At 48.9% G+C, this 15,624-nt stretch overlaps 1 protein-coding gene across 1 annotated transcript in view; it reads right to left on the reverse strand.

Annotated features, from left to right (window-relative positions):
• Nucleotides 1-15,624, reverse strand: part of DNHD1 (dynein heavy chain domain 1) — a 61,420-nt gene that overhangs the window by 18,857 nt on the left and 26,939 nt on the right. The window contains exons 13-24 of the mRNA XM_055547283.1: nucleotides 14,751-14,908; nucleotides 13,771-14,257; nucleotides 11,833-11,960; nucleotides 11,535-11,733; nucleotides 11,060-11,154; nucleotides 10,313-10,520; nucleotides 8,419-8,544; nucleotides 8,026-8,123; nucleotides 5,029-7,924; nucleotides 4,642-4,828; nucleotides 4,276-4,468; nucleotides 3,746-4,034 (exon numbers count right to left, since the gene is read on the reverse strand). Coding sequence (XP_055403258.1) covers nucleotides 3,746-4,034; nucleotides 4,276-4,468; nucleotides 4,642-4,828; nucleotides 5,029-7,924; nucleotides 8,026-8,123; nucleotides 8,419-8,544; nucleotides 10,313-10,520; nucleotides 11,060-11,154; nucleotides 11,535-11,733; nucleotides 11,833-11,960; nucleotides 13,771-14,257; nucleotides 14,751-14,908 — 5,064 coding nt within the window. The remainder of the gene's footprint in view (nucleotides 1-3,745; nucleotides 4,035-4,275; nucleotides 4,469-4,641; nucleotides 4,829-5,028; nucleotides 7,925-8,025; nucleotides 8,124-8,418; nucleotides 8,545-10,312; nucleotides 10,521-11,059; nucleotides 11,155-11,534; nucleotides 11,734-11,832; nucleotides 11,961-13,770; nucleotides 14,258-14,750; nucleotides 14,909-15,624) is intronic.

Raw genomic sequence — 15,624 nt, forward strand, 5'->3', positions numbered from 1 at the left:
GGTCATGTCTGAGTACATTGTTCTCTCTCCCTAGAAGTGAGTGATTTTTTTTTTCCTTCTTCCCTGAATCCTACCTCTAAGACAAATTACATATTCATTAACTGAAGGTTAGTGAACAGAAAGGTTTGGAAACCTGATCTGACCACAGTAGAGGGAAAAGTGCCGTCACTACAGTCAGAGATAATGGAGTTATATCTCATGCAGGCTTTTATAAACTCAACTTTATTGAGAAATTATTTCTATAAAATAAAATGTACACATTGTAGATAGTTCAGTGACTTCTGACAAATGTATATGTCTGTGTAACCAGCACCCCAGTGATATTTAGGACACTTTCATCACCCCAGAAAGTTTCCTCCTGCCCCGCTGCAGTCGATCACCTATCACACTGTCCCAGGAATTTCTATCTGATCTGACGTCTATCATTATGGATTAGCTTTGCCTATTCTAGAACTTCATACAAAGGGAATCATACAGTATGTGGTTTACCACGTCTGGCCTCATTCACTCAGCGTGATTCTGAGATTCAGCCATATTTTGCGTGTATCAGTAATTTGTTCTGTTTCATTGCTGAGTGATATTCCATGATGAAAATATCACAGTTTGTAGATCGACTGACACTGATGGACTTTTATGTTGTTTTGAGGTTTTGACTATTCAGAATAATGCTGCTATGAACATACATGTGCAAGGTTATTTGAGAACATACACGTGCTTTCATTTCATTTGGGTAAATACCTGTGAGCAGAATTGCTGGGTCATATAGTAAACATACATTAAATAGGGAAGAAAATGTCACACTTTTTTTTCCCCTACAGTTGTATCATTTGCTCCTACCAGCAAAGTGTGAGGGTTTCAGTTGCTCCACATTTCACAATTACTATCAGTCTTTCTTAGTAGAATCTTTCTAGTAGGTGTGAAGCACTGTCTCACAGGTTTTACATTTGGAGTTCACTGATGCATAACCGTATCAAACACATTTTCATGTGCTATTCGTCACTCATATATTTTTCTTTTGTAAAGTGTCTATTCAAAGTTTTTTGTCCATTTTTTAAATGGAGTTTTTCTTACTGAGTTGTAAGAGCTTTTTTATGTTTTCAAGGTACAAGAGCTTTGTTAGATATATGTATCTTGAATTTTTTCTATGGATTTTTTTTTCATTTTCGTAAGTGTCTCTTGAAGGGCATAGGTTTTAAATTTTGGTGAAATATAGTTGTATCCTAAGAAATCATTGCTTCTAGCCAAGTTCACACAGATTTTTCTTCAATTTTTTTTAAGATTTATAGTTTTAATTTTTATACTTGTCTATAATCTATTTATAATTGATTTTTGTGAATGTTGTGAGGTAGGATTCAAGATTCTTTTTTTTTTTTCCTCACACATACATACAGATGTCTCTACCCCAAGAATTATACCTTCCCCCAGTGAATTATCTTGGAGCACTTGTTGAAAATCAAATGACCATAAATGACCATATAGCAGATTCATGATTCTGTTCCATTAGGCTGTATCCATGTCCTTATACTGATATTGGTATTTATTACTTGATTACTGTAACTGTGTACAGTAAGTCTTAAAATCACTAGTTTAAGCCCTCCAACTTTCTTATTTTTCAAAGTTGTTTTGGCCCTTCTAGGTCTTTCGCATTTCCATGTAAGTCTCAGAAACAGTCTGTCAGTTTCTAAAAAATAAAAAAACAAAAACAAACAAAATAAACAAGACTTCCTAGTTTAGACTGGGACTGCACTGAATCTGTAGATCAGTTTGGGGAGAAGGAACACCTTAACACTGGTGACTCATCTGATCTAAGAACATGATATATTTCTACATTTACTTAATTCTCTTTTATCTCGGCAGTATTTAGCAATTTTCAGTGTGTATCTTTCACTGTTTATTCCTAAATACTTTAAGCTTTTACATGATATTTTAAATGATACTTAAATTTTTAATTTCTGATTGTCATTAGGATGTAGAAATAATAATGATTTCAATAGATTGACTTTGTATGCTGTGAGCCTGCTAAATTCACTTATTTATTCTGATAGTTTTGTAGTTTTGTTTTTGCTTTTGGTAGATCCTTAGGACTCTCCATGTAGTAAATCATGTTATATGCTAGTAGAGATAGTATTACTTCATCTTTTCTAATTTTAAAGGCTTTTCCTTCTTTCTCTTATTGTACTGATGGCAGTCTCTGTTCACTATTAAAAAGCAGCAGTGAGCATGGACACTCTTGCCTTGTGACTGGTCTTATGGAAAAAATGTTCAATATTTCACAATTAAGTATGTAATTAGCTATAGATTCCAATAGATGCCCTTCATCAAATTGAGAAAATTCCTTTCTATTCCTAGTTTGCTGAGAGTTACCATAAATAGTGTTGAATTTTATCAAATGCTTTTTCTTTATCTACTAGGATGATCTTATACTTTTCTCCGTTATTCTCATGTCATGCATTACACCGATTGATTTTTGAATGTTGAGTCAACTTGCATTCTTGAGATATACCCCCACTTGATGATAATGTGTTGCTAAATTTTACTTAGTATCTCATGAGGATTTGTTTTGCATTTATATTTATGAAAGATCATGGCCTATAATTTATTTTCTTGAAATATCTTTCAGAACTTGGTATTAGGGTTTGGTGGCCTTATAAAATGAGTTGAAAAGTATTTACTCCATTTTCTGAAAAACTGTATGTTTCCATTTTTTTCTTAAATATTGGATATAATTGAACTGTGTAATAACCATCCAGGACTGGGAATGTTTATTATTATGAATTCAAATTTTTAATAGATATATAGGGCTATTCTTTTCCTATTATTTTTCTTCTTGAGTCAGATTTTGATAAGGTGTGTTTTTCAAGACATCTGAATTACTAAATTTATTACTGTAAGTTTTTCTACAATATTCCCTTGTTATTCTTTTTAATATCTTTAAAATAAAACCTCTTTCATTCCTGATATTGATAATTTATATTTCCTATTTTATTTCTTGATTTGTGTTACTTGGAGATTCATTTAATTTATCTTTTTAAATTTTTGCTTTGCTGATATTTTCTATAGTTTGTGCTTTTTATTCTATTTCATAGATTGCTGGTCTGATCTTTATTATTTATCTCCTTCTAATTATTTTAACTTGCTCTTCTTTTCCTAGATTCTTAAGCTGAAAATATAGATCACTGATTTCAAATTTTTCTTATTTTCTAATTAGGCATTTAAAGGTGTAAACTTTCTGAGCACTGCTTTAACTACATTCCACAAATTTTGATATATTGTGTTTTCACTAGTATTCAATTCAAAATAGTTTCTAATTTCCCTTTGAGTTTCTTCTTTTATGCATGAGTTATCTAGAAGTGTGATGTTTAATTTCAAAAATTGGGGAATTTCTAGTATCTTACTGGTTTTTATTGCTACAGTCAGAGAAAATATTCTGTAAAAGTTAATCCTTTGAAATTTGTTGAGACTGATTTTATGCATAAGGTCTATCTTGGTGGATGTTCCATGTGCACTTGAAAAAAAAGTACATTTTGCAGTCAGTGGATATAATGTTCTCTAAATGTCAATATGGTCAATACTGCAAGGGATGCAAGGGACAAGATTATTCAGTGAGCATACGTAGACTGAGAAGATATTAAGAATGGAACACTCAAGTCTGGTCTGTAGGTATAGGTCTGAGAGTCGATAAATATAGCTAAGGATTTTACAGTCAAAAGAAAGGACGATGACTCCTTCCCTCCCGACTCCTCACCGGAAGCAGCCAGGTGCAGATCCTCCAGCAGGAAGAGGAGAAAACCTTTAGAATCCAGGTGCCGCGCAGTCCATGAGCTGGCTTGTGATTGCCCCTGGACCTCCCGGCTCAGCAGGAGGCGAAGGTGGGTGGTACTGACAGCGGGGTGAACGGGGCTGTTTATGTAAGGGTGCTGTGGCTCCACCAGCACTTCCACAAAGGTTGTCTTCCCTGTTGCTGCCTCTCCAGCCAGCAGCACTGGATGTCCCTCTGACAGAAGCAGGTCCACCACGTACAAGAGCCGCTCAGTCTGCAGGACAGGAGCAGGGCTTACTGTGGCAGCTCCTGATTAGCACAGTAATCTAGCTGAAAGTAAAGGTCTTAGGAGGCTTATATTAAAGTTGTATTTGCAGAGCACTTCATGTATTCTTGTGATTTTAAAAACGTTTCAAGGAATGGGAGCAGGCAGCCCTCGGCTATGCTGAGGACATGTACAACCCAGGATATGTCTTTAAGCCCCAACCCCAGCTTCGGCCCCACTGTCCTCACACCTGGGGAGAAGGGTAGAAGGTGCCCTGAGTTCCCTTGATGCGGCTGCCCAGGTATTGGCCAGTGAAGGGGGCCAGTGTCCCATCTTCGGGGCATACATGTAGATCAAACACCGAGTCTGAGGGTGGCAGCTCACAATAGTTGGAGAGGCAACTGATAGAATCCCTCAGGAAGGTGTCATAGAGGGGCCAGAGCCTGCTCAAATGAACATACGGTGAGAGTGTCATATGGTTACAACAGTTCCATTACACTCAGTTTCCATACACTCACACACCCCACCCTTCTCCAACAATGGCGCCAGGGTTTGGACACCCATGGGTCGTTCCATTTCTGCCCTCTCCATCTCCCCCCTCCAGCCCTGTAGATACCTGGAGGGAAGGTGGGCTCCGAAGCCCCAGATCACAGCAAAAAGAAAGCTGCTGATGGCCAGCAAGTGCTCCCTGCGCTTACTAGGCACGGCATCACTGTCAATCTGGCTCTGGTACAGAGAGCTGTTTTTTGAGGCCTTGATGCTTCGAGCCACTATACATTTTGAATCACTATAGCTGAGGTCCTCTATGAAGGTCACCATGGCCAGGAAAGGAGCCCCAGTAGGAAAAAAGAGGAGGGGGTAGGAAAGAGAGTAGAGGTTGGCTATCACTTCTCACTTTCAGTCCCAAGATCCTAGTCCACCTAAGAACCTGGGCCACAAGCTTCAGCTTATATCCCCACTATCCTCAAGGCCACATAGCTCTCAAATCAGTCCTTGCCTTCACCTGGGATATGTGCCTTCTCCTCCTCATCTATGCGCAGGTATGGGTTGAGCAGACAACGCAAGATGCGGGCCAGGCTGGTGACTTCAGCCACACCTGGGCAAATGGCCCGCTGTCCATGTACCTGCAGCAGAGAGCTAACACCCTGGCAAGTGAGGAACTGGAATGTTGCGGGCACCAGCCCTTCAGCCAGGTGGCTGAGCTCAGTGACAGTTTGGGGCTGCAGGCGGTACTCACGGGGCAAGGCTGCCATCAGGACGCTCAGTATACCCTGCCAAGTCTGCTCCCCCCCACACCACACCAGGGCACAACGGCCCACCACGGTGGGGGACATGCCTGTGGTATCTCCCACTTCCATCAAAAGAAAAGTACCTGGGGGTCGTGCTATTTGCTGACCATTGGGGAGGCTAAGCTGTGGGGGGTCACCTAGGAGGCAAGTGATAGAGTCCAGCCAGGAAGAACTGGCAGCTCCATCACATATTATCCAGTGATGAATCCCCACTGATTCCTGTACCTGCCCCCTTGGGCCCATGGTCCTACACCGACTGCCTTCACGCAACAGCCTGGGGAAGACACCATTGTGCCAGCAGGGGCCCTCCAGCCATCCCAGGAACTCCTGAGGGCTGAGGACGCCTGGATACAGGTGAGTAATTTCCACAGGCTGGCAGCTCTGGGTTGTGGGGTCCTCCATGGCCGCCAGCCGATTCTGGATCTTAAATAAGCTGTGCCAACACATGGTCTTGCCACTGCCTGCTGGGCCCAGGAGCAAAATGCCCGAGGCCTGGCCCAGGGCCTGGCTCAGTTGATCCAAAGACCCCAAAATATCAGGGCTGGGATGCAGGCCTCCCTGCCGTAACTCCTCCACCAGCAGTGACTTCCTCAGCCTGGGGGTCACAGGCTCTGCCAGCACCTGGGAGGCGGTGGGAAAGAGCCCACAGAGCAGCTTCTGGAGGTCCTGCAGATGGGCCCCCTCCAGGAGGCTCAACAGTGGGGAGCGCAGCAGGGTGCGCAGCAGGGTGGCCTCCTCCATGGTGGCTAGGCTGCGGGACTGCTCAGACTCGGGGTCCTCCTTGGTCACATTCAGAGCCTGTATCGTGTCTTCTAGCACTTTCCTGAGGAGGGGCAGGCGGCAGGGCAGGGGCCCAGACACCAGCTCACGCTCTAGGGAGAAGAACTTGGATAGGCGGGTCGCGATGCGGGAAGCATCCCGGATCCCTGCACCCAGCAGGGTCAGCTCTGCCACTTGCTGCAGGTCGGGCAGGGTCAGCGCCACGGGCCGCAGCAGCTGGCGCAGGTTGGCGGGCATGGCAGGGCTCAGGGCCCGCAGCGTCAGGAGACAGCCGTAGCCAAGGCGCATGTCCACATGATGTCTCTCAAAGAAGCTGCTGCCGAGGAGCCAGGGGTGGGTGGGGTCGATGGTGCTGGTACTTTGGGAAGCTTCCTGGTACAGTGGGGCATAGAGGTGGCGCAGTTTGGCCAAGCGCTGGCCCAGGGCAGAGAGCAAGCCAAGGGGCAAGTGCTGAGCTGCTTCTAACAGCAGCCAGGCACCTCCCTGCAGGGCACCGTTCAGGTAGTTGCTCAGGCTGCGGGCCTCCATCTGTGGCAAGCAGGGCATCACCACCAGCTGGCGCCCCAGGGCCTGGGCCAGGCTCTTTACTATGGCTGCCTTGCCCACACCACTGGGGCCCAGTAGGGTCCCACAGGCCACCTCTTCCAGGGCTAATAACAGCACAAGGGCTGGCCGCTCAGGCAGCAGGCTGGGTAGGGACCCCAGTCTGGGACCCAGGTACTCATAATTGTACAAGAAAGATCGACCCAGCACATCTATCCAGCATGCAGCTGGGGACAGAAAGGTCTCAGTAGACACAGCAGTCTTGAGACCCTGCAGGGGGCTTTGGGGAGCAGTGTGAGGGGGACCCAGGTGATACTTGAGTTGGCGGACCCAGTGGAAGTCAGTCAGTCCACTGACCTGGTGCTCTTGCAGCAGCTGGGATATGTCCCGGTGGGCCACAGCCATGACCAGCAGGGCACTGAGCAGGCTGGTCTGGCGGACAGAGGGCAGGGGCTGCTCACTCTGAGAGGCCCTCTGGGCCCGGAGAAAATGCACCAGTACCTCTAGCTTGCGCACATGCATGGGGACCATGGCCAGGGTCCTCCCTTCAAGCAGAGCCTCCTCCATGCCGGCCCGCCACACCACTTCCTCCGCCACCAACACACACTGCCACGGGAAGGCCTGGACTAAGTCCAGCCAGTGCTGGACATACATCTTCACGGGCAACTGGCTTTCCTGGGGCAACTGGTTTTCCTGCTTGAAGGCCTTGTCTAGGGATGGGCCCAGAGCAAGACGGGCAGCGACGCAGTCCTGCAGATTGTACACCAGTGCCAAACGCAGACTCTCCTCCAGGGAAGCCAGCCACTTGGGGAGATCGGGATGCAGAGGAAGGGACCCCCGCAGCTTCACCTCCTCCCCACCCACCCCAAACACCGCGAGCGCCTCCACCTGAGTCTGTATGCTTGGGCTTGACTCCGGGTCATCCGTGCCTTTTGCAGTTTCACTGGACTCAAAGCTCACCGCATGCACATGAGGAAAGCAGCGTCGAGCCCACAGCTGGGCCTCACAGGACTCCAGTGGGGCAGCCAGCAGGGCCACGAGCTCACTGTCGCTGAGGAAGAAGAGGCGGGGGAAGTGGGCGCGCACGGCATAGAGCACGCTCTCCAGTGCCATGATGATGCCCTCCAGGTCCATGGAACCCTCCTGCAGCAGTTGTTGCAGCTGCTGGCCTTGGAAAAGAGGGTTCCGCTTGGCACTGGGCACTATGAGTGACAGAACCAGGGGGTCAGCTACAGAGATCTGCATCAGGGTCCGATACTGCGCATCCATGGCCTCGAAACGGGTACTCTGTGGTAAGAGAGGGCAAGGGTGAGGGCAGCGCCCCCACTCCGACCCAGGGCCCTGCTGCTCAGCAGCACTGGTCCACCCTGCCACACCCACTTCCCTACCAGCTCAGGACTCGGAAACTGGATCTGCATCTCATACAGAACTTTATTTAGGAAGATCCACTTCTGCTGGAAAGTCACCCACGCCTGCAGCAGGGCACCTGTGAGGGCAGTCAGGGGAACAATGGAGGGAGACTAGGGTTCTAGCTTCTGCAAGAGGGACCAGCCTCCTCCTGCCCTCTTGGGGTGCCCTACCCCCAAAAAAAGCTGCTTAGTAGGACCCCAGGACCTTGTACGAAGGAGAGAAAACCTGCAACGTGAATAAAGACCTGGTCACTTTAGCCCAAGAAATGGCTCTGAAGGTGGTGCCCACTCTGTCTTCCCCAACCCGCACCTCTCTCCCCGTCATCTCCCATCAGGTCCCACCTATGAGCCCAGCTAGAGGCCTGCACTCACTCAAGCCATGCATGATGGTCACCCACTCCAGAGCAATTCTGTTTAAGTCTCCTGACTTTTGGATGGCCAGGATCTTGAACAACACCTGAAGGCTTTCATGGATAGAGTCCTGCAGTCTGCTGTAATCTAAGGAAGAGTGGACTTGAGCTGAGCTGAGCTAGCAGTCAGATGGGGCAAGGGTGCAGGCGACTGATACCCAAAACACGCTGAAACGCACAGATCTCAAACTATTCTCTGGAAGATATAAACATTTTTTCCTCCACTAGTTGAACCATATGCTCACCAACAGTCAGAGTGTGTTTGCAAAACTGTTTATGTGAGTTCTGTTTATTATGTAAGTTATATTTTAATTACAGAATTTAGTATTATGTTAATCACTGAAATACAGGTGGGGAAAGAGTTGCTGGTTCTATAAAAACTATGGAAGCCTTCAGAAGTAAAGGTAAACTATTAAAAAATAAAGGCATGATATTAAATTAGGTATCCATGCTGTTGCTTTAGTCTTGTCCGGCTCTTTGCTACCCTATGGACTGTAGCCTGCCAGGCTCCTCTGTCCAAGGGATTCTCCAGGTAAGAATACTGGAGTGGGTTGCCATGCCCTTCTCTAGGAGATCTGCCCAACTCAAGGACTGAACCCACGTCTCTTTGCATCTCCTACACTGCAGGTGGACTTTTTTTTACCACTAGCACCACCTGGGAAGCCCAAATTAGGTATGGACAAGTCAATTTTTTTAAACTGTGAAATTATAATAAAACTCTAGAAAAATTCTGGACTCAGCTTCATAAGTGTCCTCGTGTCACTTCTCAACTTTCAGAAATGGAAAGTGGAAATAGCAGACAATGTATTAATACTACAAAGGCGTGCCGAACCTCTATCAGTTGACTGCAAATCAAAGAAGAGCTCTTGTCCTCAGGTTAAAAGGTTAGTAAATAAATGTACATTATATGATTTAAGCTAAAATAAAAATCTTAAGCCATGTATGCATATTTTATGACTGATTGCCCTATTTAACTAACTTTTTTAATCCGCTGGCTGGCTTTAATTAGACCAGATAAGAGGATTTCTCCTTTACTGGCAGTTCCCTAACTATTTCATTTTTGGTGCCTGGACATACACTGCGCCCTCTGTCCAGCAAGCCCTTCTGCCCTTGCATGTTTGGTAAACTTGTACTCCTTCAGAAGTCAGCGTGAGGCCTTATCCTAAGGAAACGGAAGACTTCTCTCAGTCTCCTGCTCATTTCAAGTTGCTCCTCTTTCTGATGGCTCAGTGGTAAAGAATCTGCCTGCCAACCAGAAGACCTGGGTTCAATCCCTGGGTTGGGAAGATCCCCTGGAGAAGGGACCAGCTACCCACTCCAGAATTCTGGCCTGGAGAATTCCATGGACTGTACACTCCATGGGGTCGCAGAGAGTCAGACACGACTGAGCGACTTTCACTTCTACTTTTTCACTGCTCCATCGCACACCCATCTCTGTTCTTTTGTCCCTGTCTGGGAGTTCACAGGAGACAGGACTTTGGTCTGATAATCTCAAGAGTCTCCTGAATTTGGCTCAGAAGAGGCAGGTGAGTTTGACGAGGGAAGGACAAAGGAATGAATGAGCTGGTGCAGCCTAGAGGACAGAGCATTGAACACTGTGGAGATGTGACCATAAAGGGGAGACCTTTGCTGAAGAGGCCAGACATTGGGCAGGAGAGAGGGAGTGAGGGGCTCCCAGGAAGATTAAGACTGTGTGGGAGCTGCATGGAAGATACTGTCTCAGAAAAGATGGATGGCTCAGGCTATCCAGGAGGGCAGGGGCCCTGGCTAGAGAAGACAGATCCGGCAGAACTTGGTGGATGAATATGCCCCTCACCCTGTCTGGCTGTCACTGGGCCCTAAGAGGGCCTCCTCACCTGAGAGGATGAAGGTGCCGCTGTCCTTGCCCACTACCTGCCACTGAGGGCTGCGGGTTGCTTGCCTCTTGGAGCGCTCAGAGACTGGGGACTCGTAGGGCACATGCAGGATGAAGTTGAGCAGTCGTAGCTGGCGTGCTTCCCAGGCCCGCCGCAGCCTCAGGAGCGCCTCGTGGGCATGAGTCCGTATGTTTTCAGTCCTCCAGATCTGGAAGAGCCAGGACTTAGGAGCCGGGACGGGGGTATGGCTCAGGGGATAGCCCTGGAGCTTGGACTCGAGGTCCAGGGCTCAGCAGAGTGCGGGTCTCGGAGAGGGAGAGCGGGGTCATTGGCTTCAAAGGCAAGCCACCAGCATCACACTGTGACCTAGGGCTGCTGCCCTGAAACTCACTCTTTTGCAAAGCTCTGGTCGAGCAGACAATACATCAATCAACTCATGCTCTTTGGGAACAGGGTAAGTATTGGGAGACATCTGCCATGCTGTGTGCCCACCACTTAGAGGCTGCCACCCACTTACTTCCCCTGTAGAGGAGGGACATACTCTCAGTCACAGAGTCTGGAACCACCCATCAGATCCCCATACTCCCCAGGAGGCTAGCAATCTCAACCCCCTCCCCACAGACCAATATCTGCTGTCCTCCTTGTCTCAAGGGGCTGCTGGGTCTTAACTGGCTCTTTTAGAGCTTAGCAAACAGGCCTTGGGCTTGAGCTACCCCTCCTCGGTGGGGGTTGTTGGGGAGGGCCCACCTGATTGATTCGATCTGTAAACTCCAGCAGCGGACAAGAGAGCAGCTGGCCCACTGTTAGGAGCTCTGTGCTGTAGAGACTGCTTAGCCCTAAGGCTGGAGGTGGAGGGACAGCAAGTCAGAGCAATACTCGGTCTTTGGCAGAGGCCAACCTAGCCCAGCCCAGACAGCACATCTCAAAGCATGACATAGAGGCAGGGGCCCAGAACCCAAGGTCCAGAGCACAATTCAGAGTCCAGAACTAAGACTCCAGCCTAAGTCCAGCCCTGGGCAGCAGAGAGGATCCACGTGGTAGAGTGGGAGGCTAAACATGCTTGTCTCAGTGAGGGGAAGGAGGCTGTGGTCCATGGGGAAAGGTCAGGGCAGCCCAGGGAGGAAAGATGCTTCTCCAAAAGAGCCATAGAGAAGTGAGTTGTCCCATTGTTCTACCCCTATGTCCTTCCCTCCCCCAGCCCTCTGACTCTATCCAAACCCACCTCGCAGGAGTGCTTGGCAGTTGAGGTTCTGCACCTGGAGGCTGCCCAGCTTGTTCAGCAGGGGAAGGAGGCTGCGGAACTCCTCCAGCATGTGCATGCAGCGCTGCAGCACTGGGCTGTGCAGCCCCAGGGTCGCACTTATCCGGGCCGCCTCTGTCAGCCAGCCGTCTGTCTTCTCCTGGGCCAGAGCCAGATTGAACTGTGGGGGGAGAGGCACACCGGCAGCTGGAGACCCTCCCACCCCCAGCCCCAGAAATGCTTCACACCCGGGCAGGGGCTCCAAGGAGGGCGTCAGCACCTTGGCAAAAGCCATGCACTTCCATTCACTGATGTTTTCAGAGATGACTCGGTACAGGTGCCAGATGTGCTGCTGCTGCACGATGGGGCGGGTCCCACAGACTGGCAAGGGCACAGGACTCTCGTCCCCTGTGGGATAGGCCCGGGGGTCAGGTGGGGGCATGATCAGTCAAGATCCCATAATGACAGAAGGGAGGGTCCTGAAAGTGCAGGGGATGAGGTTGGGGGGTGGGGGCGCAGTATCCAAAACTGTTCAGTACAATGAACCAAGGGAGAGTTAGTCCAGGGAAAGAAACTCTAGGAAAACGTGATAGGGATGAAGGGAAGGTGTCCTCTTCTATTGATTAGAGTCTGTCTCTCTTATGCCACTTCGGCCACACCACCCTTCTCTATTGCTCAGATACATCAGCCCTGCTCCCTCTTGATGAGGGCCTTTGGCTGGCAGCTCATTCTTTCTGGAACACTCTCCTCTAGAGAACTATATGGCTCACTCCCTTACCACATTGGAGTCCTTGATCAAACGTCAGTTTCTGAATGAGACCTAGGCAGTGCCCCCCCATTAAGAACTGCTATCCACCCTCCCTGACATTCTTGACTCCTCTTAATCCCAAGGACAGAGGAGCCAATTTTTTGACTTCAGAATCCAATATTTAGCCAAGCTGTGATATAAGGACATTATACAGTCATTCTTAGTCATAAACAGCTTAGAAATTCTAACACCTCCAGCTCCCTTCTTAGAAAAAAAAACAATTACTCAAAGAGTTACTGCAGCCATCCAAAGAAGAGGTGAAAAAAACTAAAAAGATGTGGTATTTTTTAAAACTGAAAGTGGGTAAACAAAACCATGCAACCTTAGATGTAAAAATAGTTGTTAACATGGTTACAGAACAAAGCAAATGTCAAAGATAGCAAGTAAAATAAAAGACACAGAACAGAAAATAAACAGTAGCATTAATGGTCTAGATCTAAGATCCTAGATTGTTGTATTAATAATAAAAACTGGGAGTTTGGTGAAGAGACAGGGGTGGAAAAAGGAAATAAAATCAATGCTGTGCAGTTTTCCGGGTAAAACCCCACAAGGCCAGAGTCCCCTACTCTACTTTTCCACAAACATCCCAACCACTAGCAGGAAAGGCCAAGGTCTGTGGTCTAAATCAGCTAGAGTATGGGATGAGGGTCCCCCAATACTTGACCAAAGGAAGCCCCTTGTTTTAGGATGGTCCCAAAGCATCTCCTCCCTGGGATTGGGGACCTCACAGTCAGAGATGGTAGCGGTTGGCAGCTGGCTAAGAGTCAACTCAGAAGCAATATGCCCTTGCAAGGGATACAAGTGAGCGACAGAAGTGACCGCACCTGAGAAAAGAACCTGCAGCCCACAAAGTCCTTCCGGTGCAGAAGGGAAGCAGCCTAGCCGCACACTGCACAGAAGGGCCAAGACCAAGAGTTCGATCCGGCTTTCCTCCTCGGGGCCAGGGAAGCCCTCAGCAGCCGCCTCTCTCCACCACACTGGCTGGAAGCAGTGGCCATGGAGCATCCACACCCGTTTTTATCTGGGACCTGCTGCCGGCTGTAGGCCTGAGTTGAACAGGGCTACACAACTGCTAAGGACTACGACAAGAACACGTTTACATTTCTCTGCACCGGCTTTTAGCCCTCCGATCCCATCACATTCTGATGGAACACTCACCTATTTGCTTTCTCCTCCAGACCATGAGCTCCCATCTAAGCACAACGTTTATCCCCACCCTAAGCACAACACTTGACATACCCAATGGATTTAGATTTTGTCCTGCGATCTTTGCATATGAGAGAGACTAAAATGAAGATATGTGATTCCTAAGACTTGCTTAGGATCACCCAGGACACAAGCCAGGATCACACCACCCAGGATCACGCCACCCAAGAGTGGTGGTGGCGGAGGGGGCAGGGCCCTGGGTACCAGTGAAGGTGGTGTAGGCATGGTGCAGGTCACAGAGGCTGCTGACTGTGCTCTGGTACTGACGCTCCAGGGAGATGAGCTGGCGCTCGGTGTTCCTCTGCTCTTGAGCAGGGTCCATGAACGGACCAGACAGGGCCTTCTCAATCACACCTTCCAGCTCCGCCAGTGCCGTGGCCATCAGCTGCTGCAGCTTAGGCACGATGGCATGCCGCTTGCTGAGCAGGAACTCTGAGGCCTGGCTTTTCTCATACTGGAATGACTCCCACGTGTCCATAAGCTGAGGGGCAGGCAGAGGGTGGTCAAGCAGAGCTGGTGGTGGTGGGGAGGAGCAGCGGGAGGGGCAGAGGAGATGCCTTCTCACCGAGATGTCCAGTGCCTCATTCTCAGCACTGAAGAGGCCAAAGTGGTTGCGGATGAGCTCATAGAGTGACCGCGTGTATTCCATTTGCTCCTCCAGCTCAGCGTACCGCTCGTTGGCCTCATTCAGCTACAGGGATGACAGCATGAGACCAGCACCCTCACAGCCCTGTGCATCTCTCTGCACCCATCCTGAGGGGCACTCCCTCCTGCTAGAGGCTCCAGGTCCCAGCAGTTGCCTTTTAACCCACCGAGATCAGGGCAGCCCGGGATCAGATCCCCATCTGACCAAGGTCTCCCTGAAGACAGCACAGCCCCTCCCCCATTGAGTCATTGCCCTGAGGACAGGGCAATGGATCTCTACTTAAGCACACAGAGAGCAGAACTCTGTCTCTGAAAGCAGGACTGTCTCTCTCTCATCACATCAGGGCCTCTCCATATCATGAGGATACTGAGGGCCATGTGAACAGGGTGAGAACTGGCCAGGGCAGGTCACACCGGTGAATGCAGTTTAAGGGCATCGAGCCCCACTGGGAGCTCAGCAGAGACCGGAAGGGAGTGTGCTTAGCACGTGAGTGGGTTGGCCCTGGATAAGCTGGGGAGGAAGGATTGGGAGCGCCCACCTTCTGGGAGCACCATGCGATGGAGTGGATGTCTGAGCTGATGGTTTGGAAGGCCTTCATGAAACCTGTGAGCTCTGTTATCAGCTGCTGACTGCGGCTCTGGCATTCGTTCTGTACCTGTTCAAGAATGTCCTTCCTGATGTTTACCAGCTTGGATTCTGAAGACAGGAGAGAGTGAGGCGTGAGGGGCTGCAGTGCCCAGGGAGCATCCAGGAGAGGCTGGAGTGAGAGCAGGTTGAAGGGGAAGCCAGAGCATGAACTGGTTCCCTCAGTCACTGAACACATACTGGACCCCTGCCTGGTGTCATTAGCTGCAGTTCACTGGGGCCCGTGCTGGGCACCAGCAGACAAGGGTGATGAGTGAGACAGAAAGGTTCTCACCCAGAGAGGCTCACAATATGGCAGTAGAGACAAACATATAAATGGACAATCACATATCAGTGCAATAAATGCTCTTCAGCCAGCCCTCAACCTGGCTCAGTGAAGAGGAAGGAAGCCTGCAGAGACTGAGGAAGGCGTCCTCAGGGCAGGGGGCACTGGAGCAGACTGCACTAAGTGGTTAAGGCTCCCAGGGGCACACCCAGTGGATGAAAGCATGTGCAAAGGCAAGGGAACGCCATGTCCATGATAAGCAGAATGCCCACCAGATAAACAGTTTCTGTCTGAGGAGTCTTACTGCATCTGCTCTAGCTGGCTTTGGCAATATGAACAACTTCACTGTCACCAAGGACAGGAATAATACCAATATGATGGGTCATATGGTAGAGCAAGGATTCAAACGCTGGCAGCCTGGCTCCATCTTGTTATATTTTATGCTTTGAGGGGTTAAAAGTAAATTGACTCATCTTTCATGAGCGTCTCTGCAACTGGAAAG

This window comes from Bubalus kerabau, chromosome 15 (assembly GCF_029407905.1).
Source record: "Bubalus kerabau isolate K-KA32 ecotype Philippines breed swamp buffalo chromosome 15, PCC_UOA_SB_1v2, whole genome shotgun sequence".
Taxonomy (NCBI): domain Eukaryota; kingdom Metazoa; phylum Chordata; class Mammalia; order Artiodactyla; family Bovidae; genus Bubalus; species Bubalus kerabau.